Source organism: Stegastes partitus, unplaced genomic scaffold (genome assembly GCF_000690725.1).
Source record: "Stegastes partitus isolate 25-593 unplaced genomic scaffold, Stegastes_partitus-1.0.2 Scaffold391, whole genome shotgun sequence".
In the NCBI taxonomy this organism is placed as follows: domain Eukaryota; kingdom Metazoa; phylum Chordata; class Actinopteri; family Pomacentridae; genus Stegastes; species Stegastes partitus.
In genome coordinates, this window is record NW_007578122.1 from 417,149 (window position 1) to 432,952 (window position 15,804).

General features: G+C 42.2%; 1 protein-coding gene across 1 annotated transcript in view; it reads right to left on the minus strand.

Annotated features, from left to right (window-relative positions):
- Positions 1-12,084: 12,084 nt before the first annotated feature.
- The window catches only part of rimbp2a (RIMS binding protein 2a), a 33,168-nt gene continuing 29,448 nt past the window's right edge, over positions 12,085-15,804 (minus strand). The window contains exons 23-24 of the mRNA XM_008285225.1: positions 15,600-15,782; positions 12,085-12,312 (exon numbers count right to left, since the gene is read on the minus strand). Coding sequence (XP_008283447.1) covers positions 12,085-12,312; positions 15,600-15,782 — 411 coding nt within the window. The remainder of the gene's footprint in view (positions 12,313-15,599; positions 15,783-15,804) is intronic.

Below are 15,804 nucleotides of genomic sequence, written 5' to 3' on the forward strand. Positions count from 1 at the left end.
AATTACCTCGGCGACTCCTGGAGGAGCCAAAGCCTATAGATTCAGATAATAGTTTTGGCCACAGTAATGTTTGACATTCAGCAAATAATGTGATGAATTCTGTGTTCAGTGCTGCACTGTTTAACAAAAAAATAAAGTAATATTCCGGCAGCTGAAGCACCACAAAATAGTGTAAAATAACAGAAAATAACCATCTCATAAAAAAAACAGTCTTTTTCAGCCTGGTGTAATAAAACAGGCACATTTTTAACACGTAACTTGGTGTGTTACTGGAATACTTTTTTGTTTTTCATTTAGCATTTCACCTCATGTGATATAGTTAAAGAAGTGACTACAAATATATTCACAGCATAAAACTTGAATTTAACATTTTCTATAAATAAATAAGGGGGGGATGCATAACTAAAATAAATTTACAAATGTGCTATAATTTTCTTTTGATGTTAAAAATATTAAAAATGTGATATTTTATGGCTGTTCAGAAGTTACAGATTTTAAAGTTATTTTACATTTAACATGCAAATTTACGATCTATGTTTGTAATCTTACTAATATATGCAAAAAAAAATAATTGTGTACAAGCACATGTGTTTTTTACCGTGTGACTGGCATCCATTCAGCACACTAAACTCAGAAGGTGAACGACATGAACATCATCAGTATTTGAGCGCCGTCACCGTGAGCCTGTCGGCATCCATCCTTTGCAAATGGTGCAAATTGAAAGCACAGTTTGACATCGATTTGAAATACTTATCCATATTATGGCTGATATAGGGTTACAAAAAATAAATTATATGTTTGCAAGTAATCACACACTCTGTGTGTGTTCATCTCTCATCAGCTTGCTTTCTCTGTCTCACTCACCCACATCTCTGACACCAGCGGCTGAATTCGGCTAAAGCCACCGTGGGCTAATTTTATATCCAACAATTTTGTTACATGATGATCGCATGATGGCAAAAAAAGTCAATTCTGCACAGTGGTTTCTTGCTCCCCGCCTGATTAAGAGGGTCTTGGGTATGTGTATGTGAAGCTAGATGTTAAAATTACAATATAATTATGCAACAAATGAAAACTGGGGGGGAAAAGTAAATTTGACAGGTGGGAAAACAATTTACATCTTAATGCTGCTCAGGAGAAGTTGACTTCAAAACGACAAAACTGTAAAAAAAAAAAACAAACAAACAACTAAGCAATACTGGCACAACCGTAAGTCACCTGCCAGCTATTGCCTCGGTCCATCTTGTTCCAAGTAAACAGTCTTGTTTGAATTCTCCCGGCTTTCCTTTACCCTCAACTCAACCAGTTGAGGCAGACATCCACTCTCGCTGAGCCTGGTTCTGCTGGAGGTCTCTTCCAGGGAATCTTTGGATTAGTTGGGTTTCTCTCTGTAGTATAACTCTGTAAGGTGTCGTTAGATAACTTGTGTTATAAATGGGTGGCGGCTGTGGCTCAGGTGGTAGAACGGGTTGGTGAGGTTGGTGGTTCGATCCCCCGCCCTTCCACAGTCGAAGTGTCCTTGGGCAAGACACTGAACCCGAAGTACCAGTGGCAGCCATTGGTGTATGAATGTGTGTGTGAATGAGAAACACATTGTAAAGTGCTTTGCGTACGATAAAGTACTACATAAGTGCAGACCATTTACCATTTACCATTTAATGGACTCTAGATCTGACTCGTTCCCTCAATCGGATTGAGGTCTTGGGAGTTTGGTTCAACATGTTTGGCTCTTGGTCGTGTTCCTCGAGCCTCATTGTCCCGCCGGGGGGGAGGCTGCCATCATTAGGGAGCGCTGTTGCCATAGATCAGGGGTCTCCAATCCTGGTCCTCGAGAGCCACAGTCCTGCATGTTTTAGATGTTTCCTTCTTCCAACACACCGGATTCAAATGATCGGATCATTATCAAGCTCTGCAGAAGCCTGATAACGATCCTGATCATTTGAATCAGGTGTGTTGGAAGAGGGAAACATCTAAAACATGCAGGACTGTGGATTGGTGACCCCTGCCATAGAAGCTACGCAACATCCACTTAAAAGTCAGGTTCCAGAGCGTTGCATTGTAATGAGATGACCCGTGTTACTCACTTGGTCTGTCAGTGGCTGATCGATGTGCATTGAACTGGGACAGGTTATATCAGGGTTGACCTGACGAACCTTTCACCTGGAAGCCGGCGTCCGGATTAACGGCGACCGGCTTGTGGCTCGTCTGCACTCAGCGAGGTCGTCGTATGATTAGTAGATCTATTAACCTTTGCTGACAGTAATCCAGCTCAGTGATGGATAGTGAACTACTGCAATGTTCCATCTTAATAATTCCTTAATACCTCTTATTACTCCCCATCAGGCAGACGCTGATTAAATTAATTTTTCGTCAATCCATCAGGCAACGATGGGATCAGCTCGGTTCCATCCTGTTGACGCCGCGTCTGAGTGACAGGGATCACATGAATAAACTAATAACAGGAAAAGTGGCTCAAGAGCACCCAAGTCAATTGAAGCCATAAGCATTTATGAAGCCCTCTGAGTGGAAATCATTGCAAACTGCTCCTGTATTCTCTCTTCTAATCTCCGGGGAGTGCTGGAGTCTAGTCTCTGAACATAAAGCTGTCGTTACACCTGTGTAATAATACTTAGCACTGTAGCCGGCCAGAGAGAAGCCAATCTTTTCAACACTCGACGCTCTGCAGCTCTGAGGGCTCTCGAGCCAAGGCGTACCCCGTTGATGTCTCCCACTCCAAACAGTCTCAGCCAAAGATGAATCACCGGGGCGAGCCGAGGCCCGTGCCCTGGCTCCTTCTTCCCTTCACTGACGTCAGCCCACGCTCTGACGAATGGATGCTCTTTTTTGGAGCCGTGCACATCGGTTCTCAACCCCTGTGGGAAGCCTCCGGTGAGTTAGCAGCCAGGTGGTATATCCTCCCACCAGCAGCCTTCCCTCAGAGCGACGTGGCAGACAGGTAAGAGGCTTGCCTCCAACTGCCTCCTGGGAAGCACTTCAGCGTTGGAAAGGATGGATAAATGGACGTATGGCGGAATTATTCACTGTGATTGAGGATTCCTCTCACCTAAGCTGAAAAAGGGGCCGTACTGTACACAGCTCCAAGTGCTATCACGCTATCAGGCCGGAGTTTATTGTGAGTTTTGGTGTTCCATGTGTCTCCTCACTGGCATTTTAAAAGCAAGCAAAGACATTATTTTTATTTTTACATATGCTGGGCTGAATTACAGCTGGCAACGCGTCCACCTGCCTCAGGGTCCCACATCCTCTGGAGGCCCAAAGGTTCCAGGTTCACTGTGTGGCAATTAGTTTACGATAATTCGATTAATTGCAAATTTGTTTGGTAATTACATATGCCACACTTAAGATGGCTTAAGGCAGCTCATGCATTTTTTTCTTGTACTGATTGAGTTGCTCCGTCTTGTCGAGGAGCCCTGAGTCAAAAATTTTAATACTTGCAGTATTACAGCTTTGTGATTAATAAAAATGAGTTAGTGAAATGTGTGTGCCTGCGTGAGAATTCCTCACAGGTAAATTATTGTCTTGCACCATATTTGCATTAATTTAATAGACACTAAATGTGTTTTGCATGTAAAATTAGATTTCAAAGTGATGATTTTTCTGGACGAAATATCGAAAAATTGTTTGCTCCAAGGGCTGCACGGTGGCTCGGGGGGTTAGAACCGTCGCCTCACAGCTAGAAGATCCTCCGGCTTCCTCCCACAGTCCAAAAACATGCTGAGGTTAATTGGTGATTGTAAATTGTCCGTAGGTGTGAATGCGAGTGTGCTTGGTTGTCTGTCTCTAAGTGTAGCCCTGTGATAGACTGGTTACCTGTCCAGGTGAACCTGCCTTCACCCTGAGTCAGCTGGGATAGACTCCAGCCAGGTGTATAGATGATGGATGGATAATTTTCAGGATGAAAAGTCTAAAAATTGTCTGCTCCTGGGGCTGCATGGTGGCTCAGGGGGTTAGCACCGTTGCCTCACAGTAGAAGATCCTCCAGCTTCCTCCCACAGTCCAAAAACATGCTGAGGTTAATTGGTGATTGTAAATTATCCGTAGGTGTGAATGTGAGTGTGCTTGGTTGTCTGTCTCTAAGTGTAGCCCTGTGATAGACTGGTTACCTGTCCAGGTGAACCTGCCTTCACCCTGAGTCAGCTGGGATAGACTCCAGCCCCCCATGACCCTAGTGAGGATTAAGGTGTAGAGATGATGGATGGATATATATATCTTAAATCACATGTATTTATGGCAACAATGAAACGGTATCCTGTGGTTAACATGAAATGCTTTAAGTTGGCATCTATGATTCTGGAGGGAGATTGTTGACATTTATCTGCCCTTCTTTCCCCCATGTTCATACACAGGACACAGTGAAATAGTGTTGTATGGATCGGTCCGAGACACACAAACAGACCACACAGCTGACAAACCATAAGGAGACATTCACTGAATCTGACAGCGACTAGATTGGATGTTGCTGACTTTACCTTTAATCAACCTGAGGGCAGTTATAGTCCAAGGCGAGAGAACTTAAACATGCACACAAAGTGGGAGAAAGAGCGATAAACACTTTTTTCCCCCTGAAGATGGTCAGTTCCTCCCTGGATGTACAGCCATAAGAGGATCTGTAATGACAGACTGCACATCCACTGTGTGAACTTTAGAAACATGCTCAAGCCAAGAGACTTCAAAAGAAATCTGACAAAAGGTCTCCCGGTAAATCAAAGTCAAATTAAAATATTTTCCCTGGAAGATAGAAGATCCCACCACCTCCACCTCCCGCTGTGATTCTGGGGCAGGAAGGGTCAAACGGACGTGGAGCGCTTCACTGGCACTCTGAGGTGTGAAATATTCAGAAAAGGCCAGCAAGAAGATGGATGCTTCCCCGTGCCCCCCTCTGGTGGCGTGGCAGGCGGGACCAAAGCCAGTGATAGAGAGGTTACAGCTGGCAAGAATTTTAAACATCCATTGGCCCTCGGGGACTCCGGAGACTTACAGCTCAATATAGATCTGCTGGATAGCGAAGGGAAAATAAGGGCAAGAGTGAGCGGAAGAGAAGGAGGGGGAAAAAATGTAGAGGGTAGGGGGTGAGAGAGAGAGAGAGGAAGGACGGGAAAAAGGCAAATATATGAGAAGCAACAAAACAAAGATTCATCGATTTTCTTCTTTTTCTCAAAATGGGTGTTTTAGAGCGACTGCGGTATTTTTTTTTCTTCCTCTGAGCTTTGAGGTTCTTCTCCTGTTTGAATCAACATTCTGTTTAAGCAAATGGTAGAAAAAACAAATATGCATGTAGAGCAGGGCACGAAGAAGAAGAAGAAGAAGGAGGATGAAGAGGAGGAGGAGGGACTTTTTTTTTTCCTCTCAAGTTCAGCCCTTTGGAATTTTCATTTAATGATGCTCGTGTCTGCGACATGAAATTAAACGCATTGCTGAGACCTACAGGTTTGTCGCTGCATAATGTGATACAGCTCATTAATGAACTACAGACTGCGAACCGCATCGGCGCACAACCGAACATCGCTGCTGCCCTCTTGAGGACGGCAGCGACATGGCAGCGACGCGTCACGCTGATGTGAGAACATGTGAAGCTCAGGTGGTTGGTCTGGTGTTTTGTTCTGTGCATTTTAGTTTAAAAGAAAAATAATCACAACACCGCCTTCTGCTCACCTTCCAACGGATTCCTCTTACATCCAGCCTCTTGTACATTTGTTGAAGATGCTACAGCTATATTACCTTTCCTCTTTCTTTATAAGTAGAAGCATTCATAGCCTTAAAAAAATGAAATAAAGTGGCAAATTCCTGCTGAAGACAAACAGGAGACACGCTGCAGTCACAAATGCGTTGGGTATATTCTAAAGAAAGTGTTCTAAAGATGCAGTTTATTGCTGTTAAATAAGTTTCTTCCTTCATCAGATGTGTTGTTTCTTATCTAAAATGAGACACGTCAATGCCACACAGTCATATTTGGCCAATGTGAAACGGGACTCTGAGCAGACTTGGACTCATTTGCGGAGACCAAACTTTTCAGGTTCCTTCCGGTCAGAGAGAGAAACAGCACAGACGTCACCGACAACCTGGTCCATCTGCTTCACCTCACAGCTCGTTGAAGTTCAGTCTGTCCCAGTGTGCTGCGTGAGTGGAGGGAAAACCAGGGTTTAGTTTTACTGCTGTCATCATGAGCATCTTCTGTCTCCAGTCGATCTGCTTCTGAGCCTAAACCTGAGCAAAAACAGGATAAATATATCCGCGCTATATGATGCTGCCATTCAGAGGCACAAATGGCCTAATGGGATGGTTGGAAATGTCAAGATGCCGAGTTTAGTCTCACCATTGTCACCATCCCTCCGGCTTTTCATCACTAATGTAAATGGAAGACGTGATCTGCTGTGATGTTCTCGGCTGGGCTGCATTAAGCTCCTAAAGGAAAGAAATTAAACTCGACCATGTTAACTTCTTAAGACCCGAGCTCTTGTTTGATATGCATTTTTTTTATTATTATTTCTCTTTGCTATTTGATCTGATCAAATAGCAAAGAGGAATACAAAAGAAAAAAGAGAAATATTTTTTTAAAAATATACAAAAAAATATACAAAAAATACCTTTAAATTAAAAAAAAAAAACAACAATCTCAAAATATAATAAGTAATTCAAACAATTTTTAAAATAAAAATTAAAAAAATTAACTTCTGTGCTAATATAACCCAAACTGTGATGTCTTAAGAAGTTAAATCAAAGTCTCGCCTGATTTAATAAAAGGTCATTTCATGTGTTTATAAAAATGAACAGAACTCATTCTGTCATCCTGTTATTTTCATCCATTAATGAGGGCGAAGCAGCAGAGAGATTTTTTTAAGCTGATTTAGGGATTTTCTCCCCAAAACAACCACTTGTTGCAGCTGATTACAACCTGAGGTCGCGGCTAAACCCAACAAACAGCAGATATTATATCAAGCAACCAGTAGCTAAGTGCAAAAATATTCATACCCAGGCCTTTAAGTGGAATTTGTATTTGACTAAAAGGCTTATTGTGGCTGGAAACGGCATAAACAAGTGATAAAAGATGCACATTTTACAAATATTGTTAAGAAAAGTGCCATAAATTATTCAGAAGTCTTGCTGTTGTCACCAGATCATAAAAATGCTCAGTTTCCACCATGTCTATAGTAATTTAATGCACTAATAAAAACATTTCCTACCATAGTTTGTCACTTTTTATTGCCATTTCCAGCTAGAAAACAACTTTTTAAAAATAAATATTCGCTGTACTTCAGACGCTGGTATGAATAATTGTGGCCTTATCTGTGTGACAACGAGCTGACAACATGTCCTTAACCGTGGTGTCTTAAACTCAAACTTCTCTTGGCATGATCTGTCCGACACGTTAAAGAGTTTGCTAATGCATTGTATCGGCCATCGAGAGAAACCCTCGGATTAAACCGGCCTGCATCCATTAGGACGCGGCCTCCTTTGAAAAGATTTCTCCTTCCAGTAAGAGCCACTAATAGTCCACCGAGTCCCTCACTTCATTCGTTTGAGTAACGAGACGGACGCGCTGCTCACTCAAGAAGGCTGAGAGTCGTTTGTGCAGCTCTGATCAGCAGCGAGCGTTTTATTTCTGAGCACCTTGGTGATGGCGCCGAACCCGAAAGAACAACCAACACAACGTGCTCACGAGGGGATGAATCTGTGTTATTGCAGTAATTCATACTCACACTGATGGATTCATTTTTCACACCTTGGATGTAATTTCTGTACCATTTACTTACTCACATATATCCAGAAGTGCAACGTTAGCTACTCCACTGTCTTTATAGTTCTTAATACACTAATTAAGCTGTTTTTAAAAGCTTTTATAGAAACACTCGTGCATATGATTTTTCTTCTAGGTTTTTATGTTTTATATTTGCACATCTCATGGTTTGCTTTAAACATGTTGTCTGAGTTCATGAGCACGCTGACGGGACTGCTACTTGATAGAATAGAATAGAATAGAATTAGAAGTCAACCAAAAACAAAACATGGAGGATATTTTGACATTTAAAAAGTCTAAGTTTAATGAAATTAACAAAATAAAATGCAAATTGGATATGGAAACCTCGTTTATGTTGGGTTTTATGAAGAAGAAAATGAAAAACAGGTGATAAGTTTTCGTCTCCCTCTTTCACTTTTTTTATTCCATTTCTTAATCCTTTTGAAAAACAACTAAGAATTGAGAAAGAAAACAAAATCCTCTTTGTTTTTTTCCTTTGATAGATCATCCACTACAGTTTATGGAATACCCAGTTATTTATTTGCCTGTAGTTCTTTTGAGCAACTTTTGTTGTTGTTGTTGCTATTTTTGTGTCCTTTTTCCAAAATAAAAAAATAAAAAAAATAAAACAAAGTAATATTTACTATTTACCTTTTTTTCCCCTAAGAGGTAGATCAACAAAACAACTGCATGGTTACAGGTGTAACTAGAATAGAATAGAATAGAATAGAATAGAATAGAATAGAATAGACTCTAGAATGCATTCTATTCTATTCTATTCTATTCTATTCTATTCTATTCTATTTCAGTGCATTGTTCAGGTATCAAACCACTAGTTTGTTACATTATGACAATAAAAGATAAACTATTAGATCAGGATATTCATCAATCAGTTCTATTAGTGCAAAATATTGAAATATGATTAGAAATGTGTTGTTTTTTCTTCCTTCTACAGCCATCCATCCATCATCTAAACACCGCATAATCCTCACTAGGGTCTCGGGGGGCTGGAGTCTATCCCAGCTGACTCAGGGTGAAGGCAGGTTCACCTGGACAGGTAACCAGTCTATCACAGGGCTACACTTAGAGACAGACAACCAAGCACACTCACATTCACACCTACGGACAATTTACAATCACCAATTAACCTCAGCATGTTTTTGGACTGTGGGAGGAAGCTGGAGAACCTGGAGAGAACCCACGCTGCACGGGGAGAACATGGAGACTCCCCGTCTACAAGCACATTTCCGGATGAACTCTTTATGTAAACTTCAGCACTTGAATGTGATCGTGTGTCGATCCCAGCGACGGAGCTTCTTGTGTTTTCAGCTGAAACCCTCCAGAGAGGCGCCAACGCTTCATTAAGCTGCTCAATGACACATAAAAGACAGTTTAAGTCAGCTGAAGGATGGTCTCATGGACCAGGAGAGCGGGAAGGTTGGCGTCGTTTGCTAACATTTGCTTTTTCCTGCTCACAGAGACTTCCTCGTGTTTCATTCAGTTAAACCTGACCTTCCCTCTGCAGTAAGAACAACACACCACGTGCACAAATGAACGCGAACAAGGATTTTCTAAAAAATATCAAATTTAATTTGGTTATAAAAGTTGTATTTTTTCACATGCACACCCACACATAATTAGTCATCATAAATACTGTCCAACGACTTCTCTTTTTCTTGTTTTTTTTTCTCCTTTTTTGTCTTTTTTTTAACCTCGATTCACAAAGCAAGCACATACGGTGGACCGATACATCTGATTTCAAAGGACACTATGGAGAATGCTCGCAGTCTTTTACAGGGAGAGGAAATCTCAGTGCACTAAAAAAAAGGCTGTCGTAAAATCAAGTAGAAACATTTAGAAATTATCTACAAATGGATCCAAGTACAAAAAGAGCTACAGCGTTTAGAGACACTACACCCACTCACAAGTGAATGATTTGGTTTTTTTTCGGAACACCTTCGTGACAGAGAGAAACTATAGAGAAACAGCTTTGGAACAAAAATAATTCAGTGTAAACCTGTTACCAGCCAAACCTTTCCCTACATTCACGTTTCGCCGCCCTCTCCTCAGCATCGATAAACCACACGGACCCTGTTTCACACCGTAAACCGACTCGTCGCTCAAGTGCAGCTTCACGTAAAGAACAGATAAACCGGATTGGATGGAAACACTGAGAACAGAAACCAGAGAAGTTAAAGCTATGAGTCACACCACCGGTCCAGGTAGTCAGAATTAAATCCTTCAGAATCATCTCCACAGAACACAGAACAGGTCCCTTCTTTAGAGGAATGTTTGGAATATTATTCTTGTAGAGTTAACACACCGAATGTCTGTCACCTCGGAGGCCAAAGGCTGAGGTAGAACAGCGGGTCGAGCCGGGTTTGGGCCGCAGAATAAATAGATCTGTGACTACACAGAGTGTGATCAGCGAGACTGAAGGTGAGCAGGAAGATAAACAGAAGCTGAGAAGAACATATCGGCAGTTAGATGTCATTCAAGTCACAAGAACGAGAGTTTTATTTAAATTATTTGTCTTTTTTTCCCAATTTAATTAACTTTTCGAGTTTATCTGGGTGTCAAAAAAATTGAATAAAAGTTTTTCGGCGTTAAATTTGAAAGTCTGTTTGCAGAAGAATATGTAAAAGTAGATTAAATGCAAGAAGGATTTCAAATAAAAATGGATTTGAAGTGAAACCAAATGTTTAAAGACCAAATATAAGAAAAATATAAATGTATACCGATACCGAAATGCTTACATTCAATCCCACTAATCACACAGAAGGTTTAATTCAAAGTCAGACTGAACTGATCCAACAGACAGTCGGCGTGTCAACCTGCAGGAGGCCTTTCTGCTGATCTGATCCTGCTCTCTGTTGCAGATCCTTCAGTGGTATCAACAAATTTTGCTTTTCAGGACATCAAACATTCAGCGAAATCAACAAACCAAAGCGACAACAGAACATCGACGTATTCGATTGGAACCCCAAACTCCAGAGTTTTATCTGCTTGTTTCATAAATTATTAAACCATCCCGGATCACAGGAATAAATTCTGTTCCAGATTCCCCCCCTCGTTTTTAATAAGCCGTGTAACATATTCATCTTGTATGCTATAATTCCTTATATACAATATATATAAGTACAAGTCATGTAGAGCGTGGATGGAAGCGGTACGAAACTCAAACTAAGTTTATATTTCTCTCCACAGGGCAGCTAGCTGCAACGAAACCGGAGGACGACGCGCGCCTCGACACTTGTGATTTGTTGGATTTCACGAGGCTTCGGCGCGTCCACCGACATGAGACGAGCAAAAAACCAAACAGTGCACAGGCGATGGAGGTAGCAGCACATCACTAGATCACGGGACCAAGAACCACATGGCCTCTCCTTTGATGAAAAAAAAAAATCAAATAGATTAAGAAAAATGGGAAAAACATGAACGCCCCGCCGTACACACACACACAGGCACACAAAATATGTCTTTTTTACCAACCGTTAGACAAAACACCTTTGTGCAAAAAAAAATGGATAGATAGACACTAAAGTTTTGTCCAGAACTAGGCGTTTCATGACAGTTTGACAGCGAGGACAGCAAACAAAAAAAAAAGACAAACCAGTCACAAAACTTGGTGTAAGTCAACCTTGTCATCAGAACGAGGAGCTCGTATTGTTTTCATAAAAGGCCACTGAGACAGCAAAGCCTGCCTGGTGTTTCTGACATTAATGCCCTGGTGCCGTTCATTTTTAATTCCTCTCTCCTTCCCTTTGCTACCACCCCTCTCTATGATATTGCACTGAATAAAGACTTAGTGTTAGCAGCCAGCATTACTTCACAGAATGCCTCAATAACAGTGTAGTCTGCTTCCTTGGAGGAGTGCCTGCTTCCTACAAAAACTGATGATTGTTTTTTTTAAATTCCTTTTTTTTTTTTTGCTGAGAAAAGCCATTTGGAAACAGCTGTTTTCCACATCTGCTTAAAACCAAAGAAAGAAAAAATAAGAAAAAAAATACATGTCATGAAAATCCTAGTTGTTGTTTTTTTCTTTTTTTTTTTTTAATCATCCCTTGATTTAAAATACATCACAGTAATATGTTCTCTTTTTTTTTTCTCGTGTGTCTGCAGGTCACCTCGCTCGTCGTTTTGGCACTGCACTGTACAGAGTTTAGCTGATTTGTATCCGTCACCGAATAATCATATCAAACAGGCTTCCAGGAGACCACGCTCACATCCTCTCTGTCGCGTCTTGTTAGATCAGAGTTGATTGTATGGATGCAATATACAGAGCCCAGCATGTGCACCTATTGTACATTTATGCTTCTTTTTTAGTTTTATTTCACAGGGGAGAGTCTCTTCAGAAGCTTCTTCCCCTTGGAAAGCAGTCCCTTCTTCTTCTTGTTCGCCAGATCTTGGGGGTCCCGGGGGTCCAGGGGAACGTGGGGACCCCTGGTGGGGCTCAGGGGCCTCATGGTGCCCGGGAGGAGCGGGCGGACGATGGGGGACGGCGCCCGGACGGGGACGGTGTCGTTGCCGACTGTTTCGGTGGTTTCTGTGGTCACCTGGGGGGAGAGAGGTGACGGGTAGGGGGGGAGGCATGGAGGCATGGAGCAGCGCATTACAAACGTTCGTCCACCTTCAACAAACTCTAAAACAAAAAACTCTGACGGCTATCCGCTTTCTCCCAAAACACTGAGTGATGGAGTTTTAATTACTTTTATGAGCACATTTCAGATGAACTCGTTCTTTTTTAAAAGAAAAACAAACAAATAAAAACCATAATTGCTTTCTCTGAAGTGATCTCAGTTCAATTCGTGGAAGGTTAAGTGCTTCTTAAAGACCCTGAAAACTTTTGCTGCAGGCGTTTCTCTGAAAACAGCAAACATTGAGGACTTAAAAGGGAACAATCAGGGCTGAAAATGTGACAAACTAAAGGAAAAACTTGAAACTTGATGCTGTTTAGTGGCGTTTTGTCTTGTGTGGTTTGTTTCCACTTGATCAAATCAATACAAAGTCATTCGGACCGATCACCTCTGAGCTATGACGAAGCATTTCTATCTGTCTAGGACAGAGATCTCCAATGCTGGTCCTCGAGAGCCCCTCTCCAGCATGTTTAAAATGTTTCTCTCTTCCAGCACACCTGATTCAAATGATCAGGATCGTTATCAGGCTTCTGCAGAGCTTGATGACGAGCTGATCATTTGAATCAGGTGTGATGGAAGAGGGAAACATCTAAAACATGCAGGACTGTGGCCCTCGAGGACCAGGATTGGGCACCCCTGATCTAGGAGCTCCTCCTGGTCTCCTCCAGAATGACAATGCCTCCATCTATAGGGCACAAAGGGTCACTGAAGGGTTTCATACACATAAAAATGATGTAAATTATAAGCCAGGGGTGCCCAATCCTGGTCCTCGAGAGCCCTTATCCGTCATGTTTTAGATGTTTCCCTCTTCCAACACACCTGATTCAAATGATCAGCTCATCATCAAGCTCTGCAGAAGCCTAATAACGACCCTGATCATTTGAATCAGGTGTGTTGGAAGAGGGAAACATCTAAAACATGCAGGATTGTGGCCCTCGAGGACCAGGATTGGACACCCCTGATTTAAAACCTGCTGGATAGGGGCTCTCAAGGACCAGGATTGGGCACCCCTGTTATAAGCTATGGCCTTCAGGGTGCAAATCTCAACCCAACTGAGCACTTATGGAAGATTTTGGAGCGTCATGTTGGACAGCACTTTAAAAAAAATCGTGTCTCGTCTCTTCAGTGGAGCTCAGGAGTTCTGTTCTGGTGGCACATGGTGGCCAAACACCCTCACTAAGACACTTTATGCAGGTTTTTCCATTTAATTTGTCACATATTTGTGTACAATGTGCTTTTTTTTCTCCTCCAACTTACCCCACCTTAAAGCTGTGACTAGATTTCAAAGAAAAATACTCATACAAGAAGCAAAACCGGAAGAAAATGATGCTTTTAAGTTGGATCCCATCACTCATAGCAGAGATATGACTAAGAAAATAGGTTATGAGGGAGTTTAAATTAGCCAAATGACACATTTATCATTGACATGAAAGAAAAAAAAAGGTTCATTATTAAATTACTTTTAAGTACAAAGAAAAAAGGTGTTTTTCTGAGAGTTCTCAACATCAGAGCAAAGTTTTAGCACATTCAGTGGGTTTGATTCCTGCTTTTTTGGTGTAAAAAGCTCAAAAAGCTGCTCTTTCAAGAATTTAAATCATCATTCTAGTCATTATAAGTATCTGATAATGTCAAATCTTAACATAACTTTAACATTCTCTACACCTTGTACTGTATTATATATCGATTTACAGCAGAGCAACACAGTTTTCTGCCCGTTAACCTGCATTAAATCACACGTTTTCCACACTCGTCACACACACGTTGTACACGTAGAAGAGAAAACACCGAGGAGGAAACGTCGAGCACGACATCAGAGCACAGCACAGAGCCGAAGAAGTCCACCATCGGTAGGCCATGAGGAGAACACACAGCATATACAACACCCAGGGACGCAACTGTAGATACCAGACGTCTCGTCTAATGCAGCAGCCAGGAAAAAAAAAAACAGGTGGTTGTCGATTGGAGCTGTCAGCAGAACAATGACACCAAGGATGTCGGATGAAGTCAGTATTGTGATGATAATACGCCTACAGGTTTTGGTTATTAAAAAAAAAAGAGAGAGAAAAGACAGAAAGAGGGCCTGGTGGCATCGGACCGCCGGCTGTGTGCATTAGAGCCGCCCGGTCTGGTATCTCAAGTTGCCGACTTACTGTACAAGGCAGACAGAGCCACTTATGGTGTGAAATGAACAATCTTCTTCTGTTTGTTTTGTTTTGTTTTGCCAAGCGGGGTGAGGAAAAACAAAAAAGAAATCAGATGTGGCGGCATCGTCACTGTAAAAAAAAAAAAAAAAAAAACCCACACCACTATGACGACTGAAAACAACAACAACAACAACAACAACAACAACACCACCGACACACATGAAGACAGAGCGAGAGTGTTTTTAATATCCAATTTGATCCTTTTATTGTTCCATCGTAACAATACAGTACGGACGTCTCAGTGCTGTGGTTAGTTTTTCTTTTTTGTCGGAGCTTAGAGCAAACACGGCATATCCACTGTCAACAGGGCTGAAAAATAGATCTGATGTGTGTGCAGTATACATAAAGAAACAAAGCCTCTTCCAGGAAACACAGCAGTCGAGCCAAGTAAGGTATTAGAAAACGTATTCAAGTTTGAAAAAGGCATGCTTTTCTCTCTCTCTCTTTTTTTTTTTCTTTTTTAATAATTTCTTTCAGTGTTACTGGGTAGCAATGTGTTAATAAAGCACTTATCATTATTATACACAACAACCACAATTTGATTTTGTGTTTCAGTGCAAAGAGGTACCAAATCATGTGGTGTGAGGAATGGGTCGAGCCTTTTTCAAGTCCTCCTTTAACCAGTGCTACATGCATAAAACCACCCGCCGAGCTCCCACAGTCTATCCTCGCTCTCTCTCTGTCCATGTCAGGCTTTGCTTCTTCCTTTCTCTGAGACTCAGAAAGGTGTTAACACTGGATTTCTTTTTTTTTTAAGTCTTTTCGTCCCCTCTTCCAAAGGGGCGAGGGGGTTGGAGGGAAGGCGGGGGGGAGGGAGGGAGGCGAGGAAGGGGAGGTTGTTAGTCTGCTGTATAGAGTCACCACTGTCACCACATGGACAAAACACACACAATGAACAGCACACAGACGGCAAGTGGAGGAAGCGAGAGACGGAAATCAAGAGAGAGGACGGAGGATGGATGAACACAGGGCCTAGCGCTGAGAGCGGCGATGATGATGTACCCGTTTGCCCTCTGGGACGGCGGTGGCGGTGGCGGCGGCGGTGGCGGAGTTGGCGGGGGGCCGGCTGGCAGGCTCTTCCTGGGGGTAGTGGGACGGAGTATCGGTCAGATACACCTCCACGTCATCAGGCACTTCTTCCAGGAAGTTAGAGGGAACCAGACCGCGGTGGCCGTTGATCTCACCCTGTGGACCGACACGAGGAGAG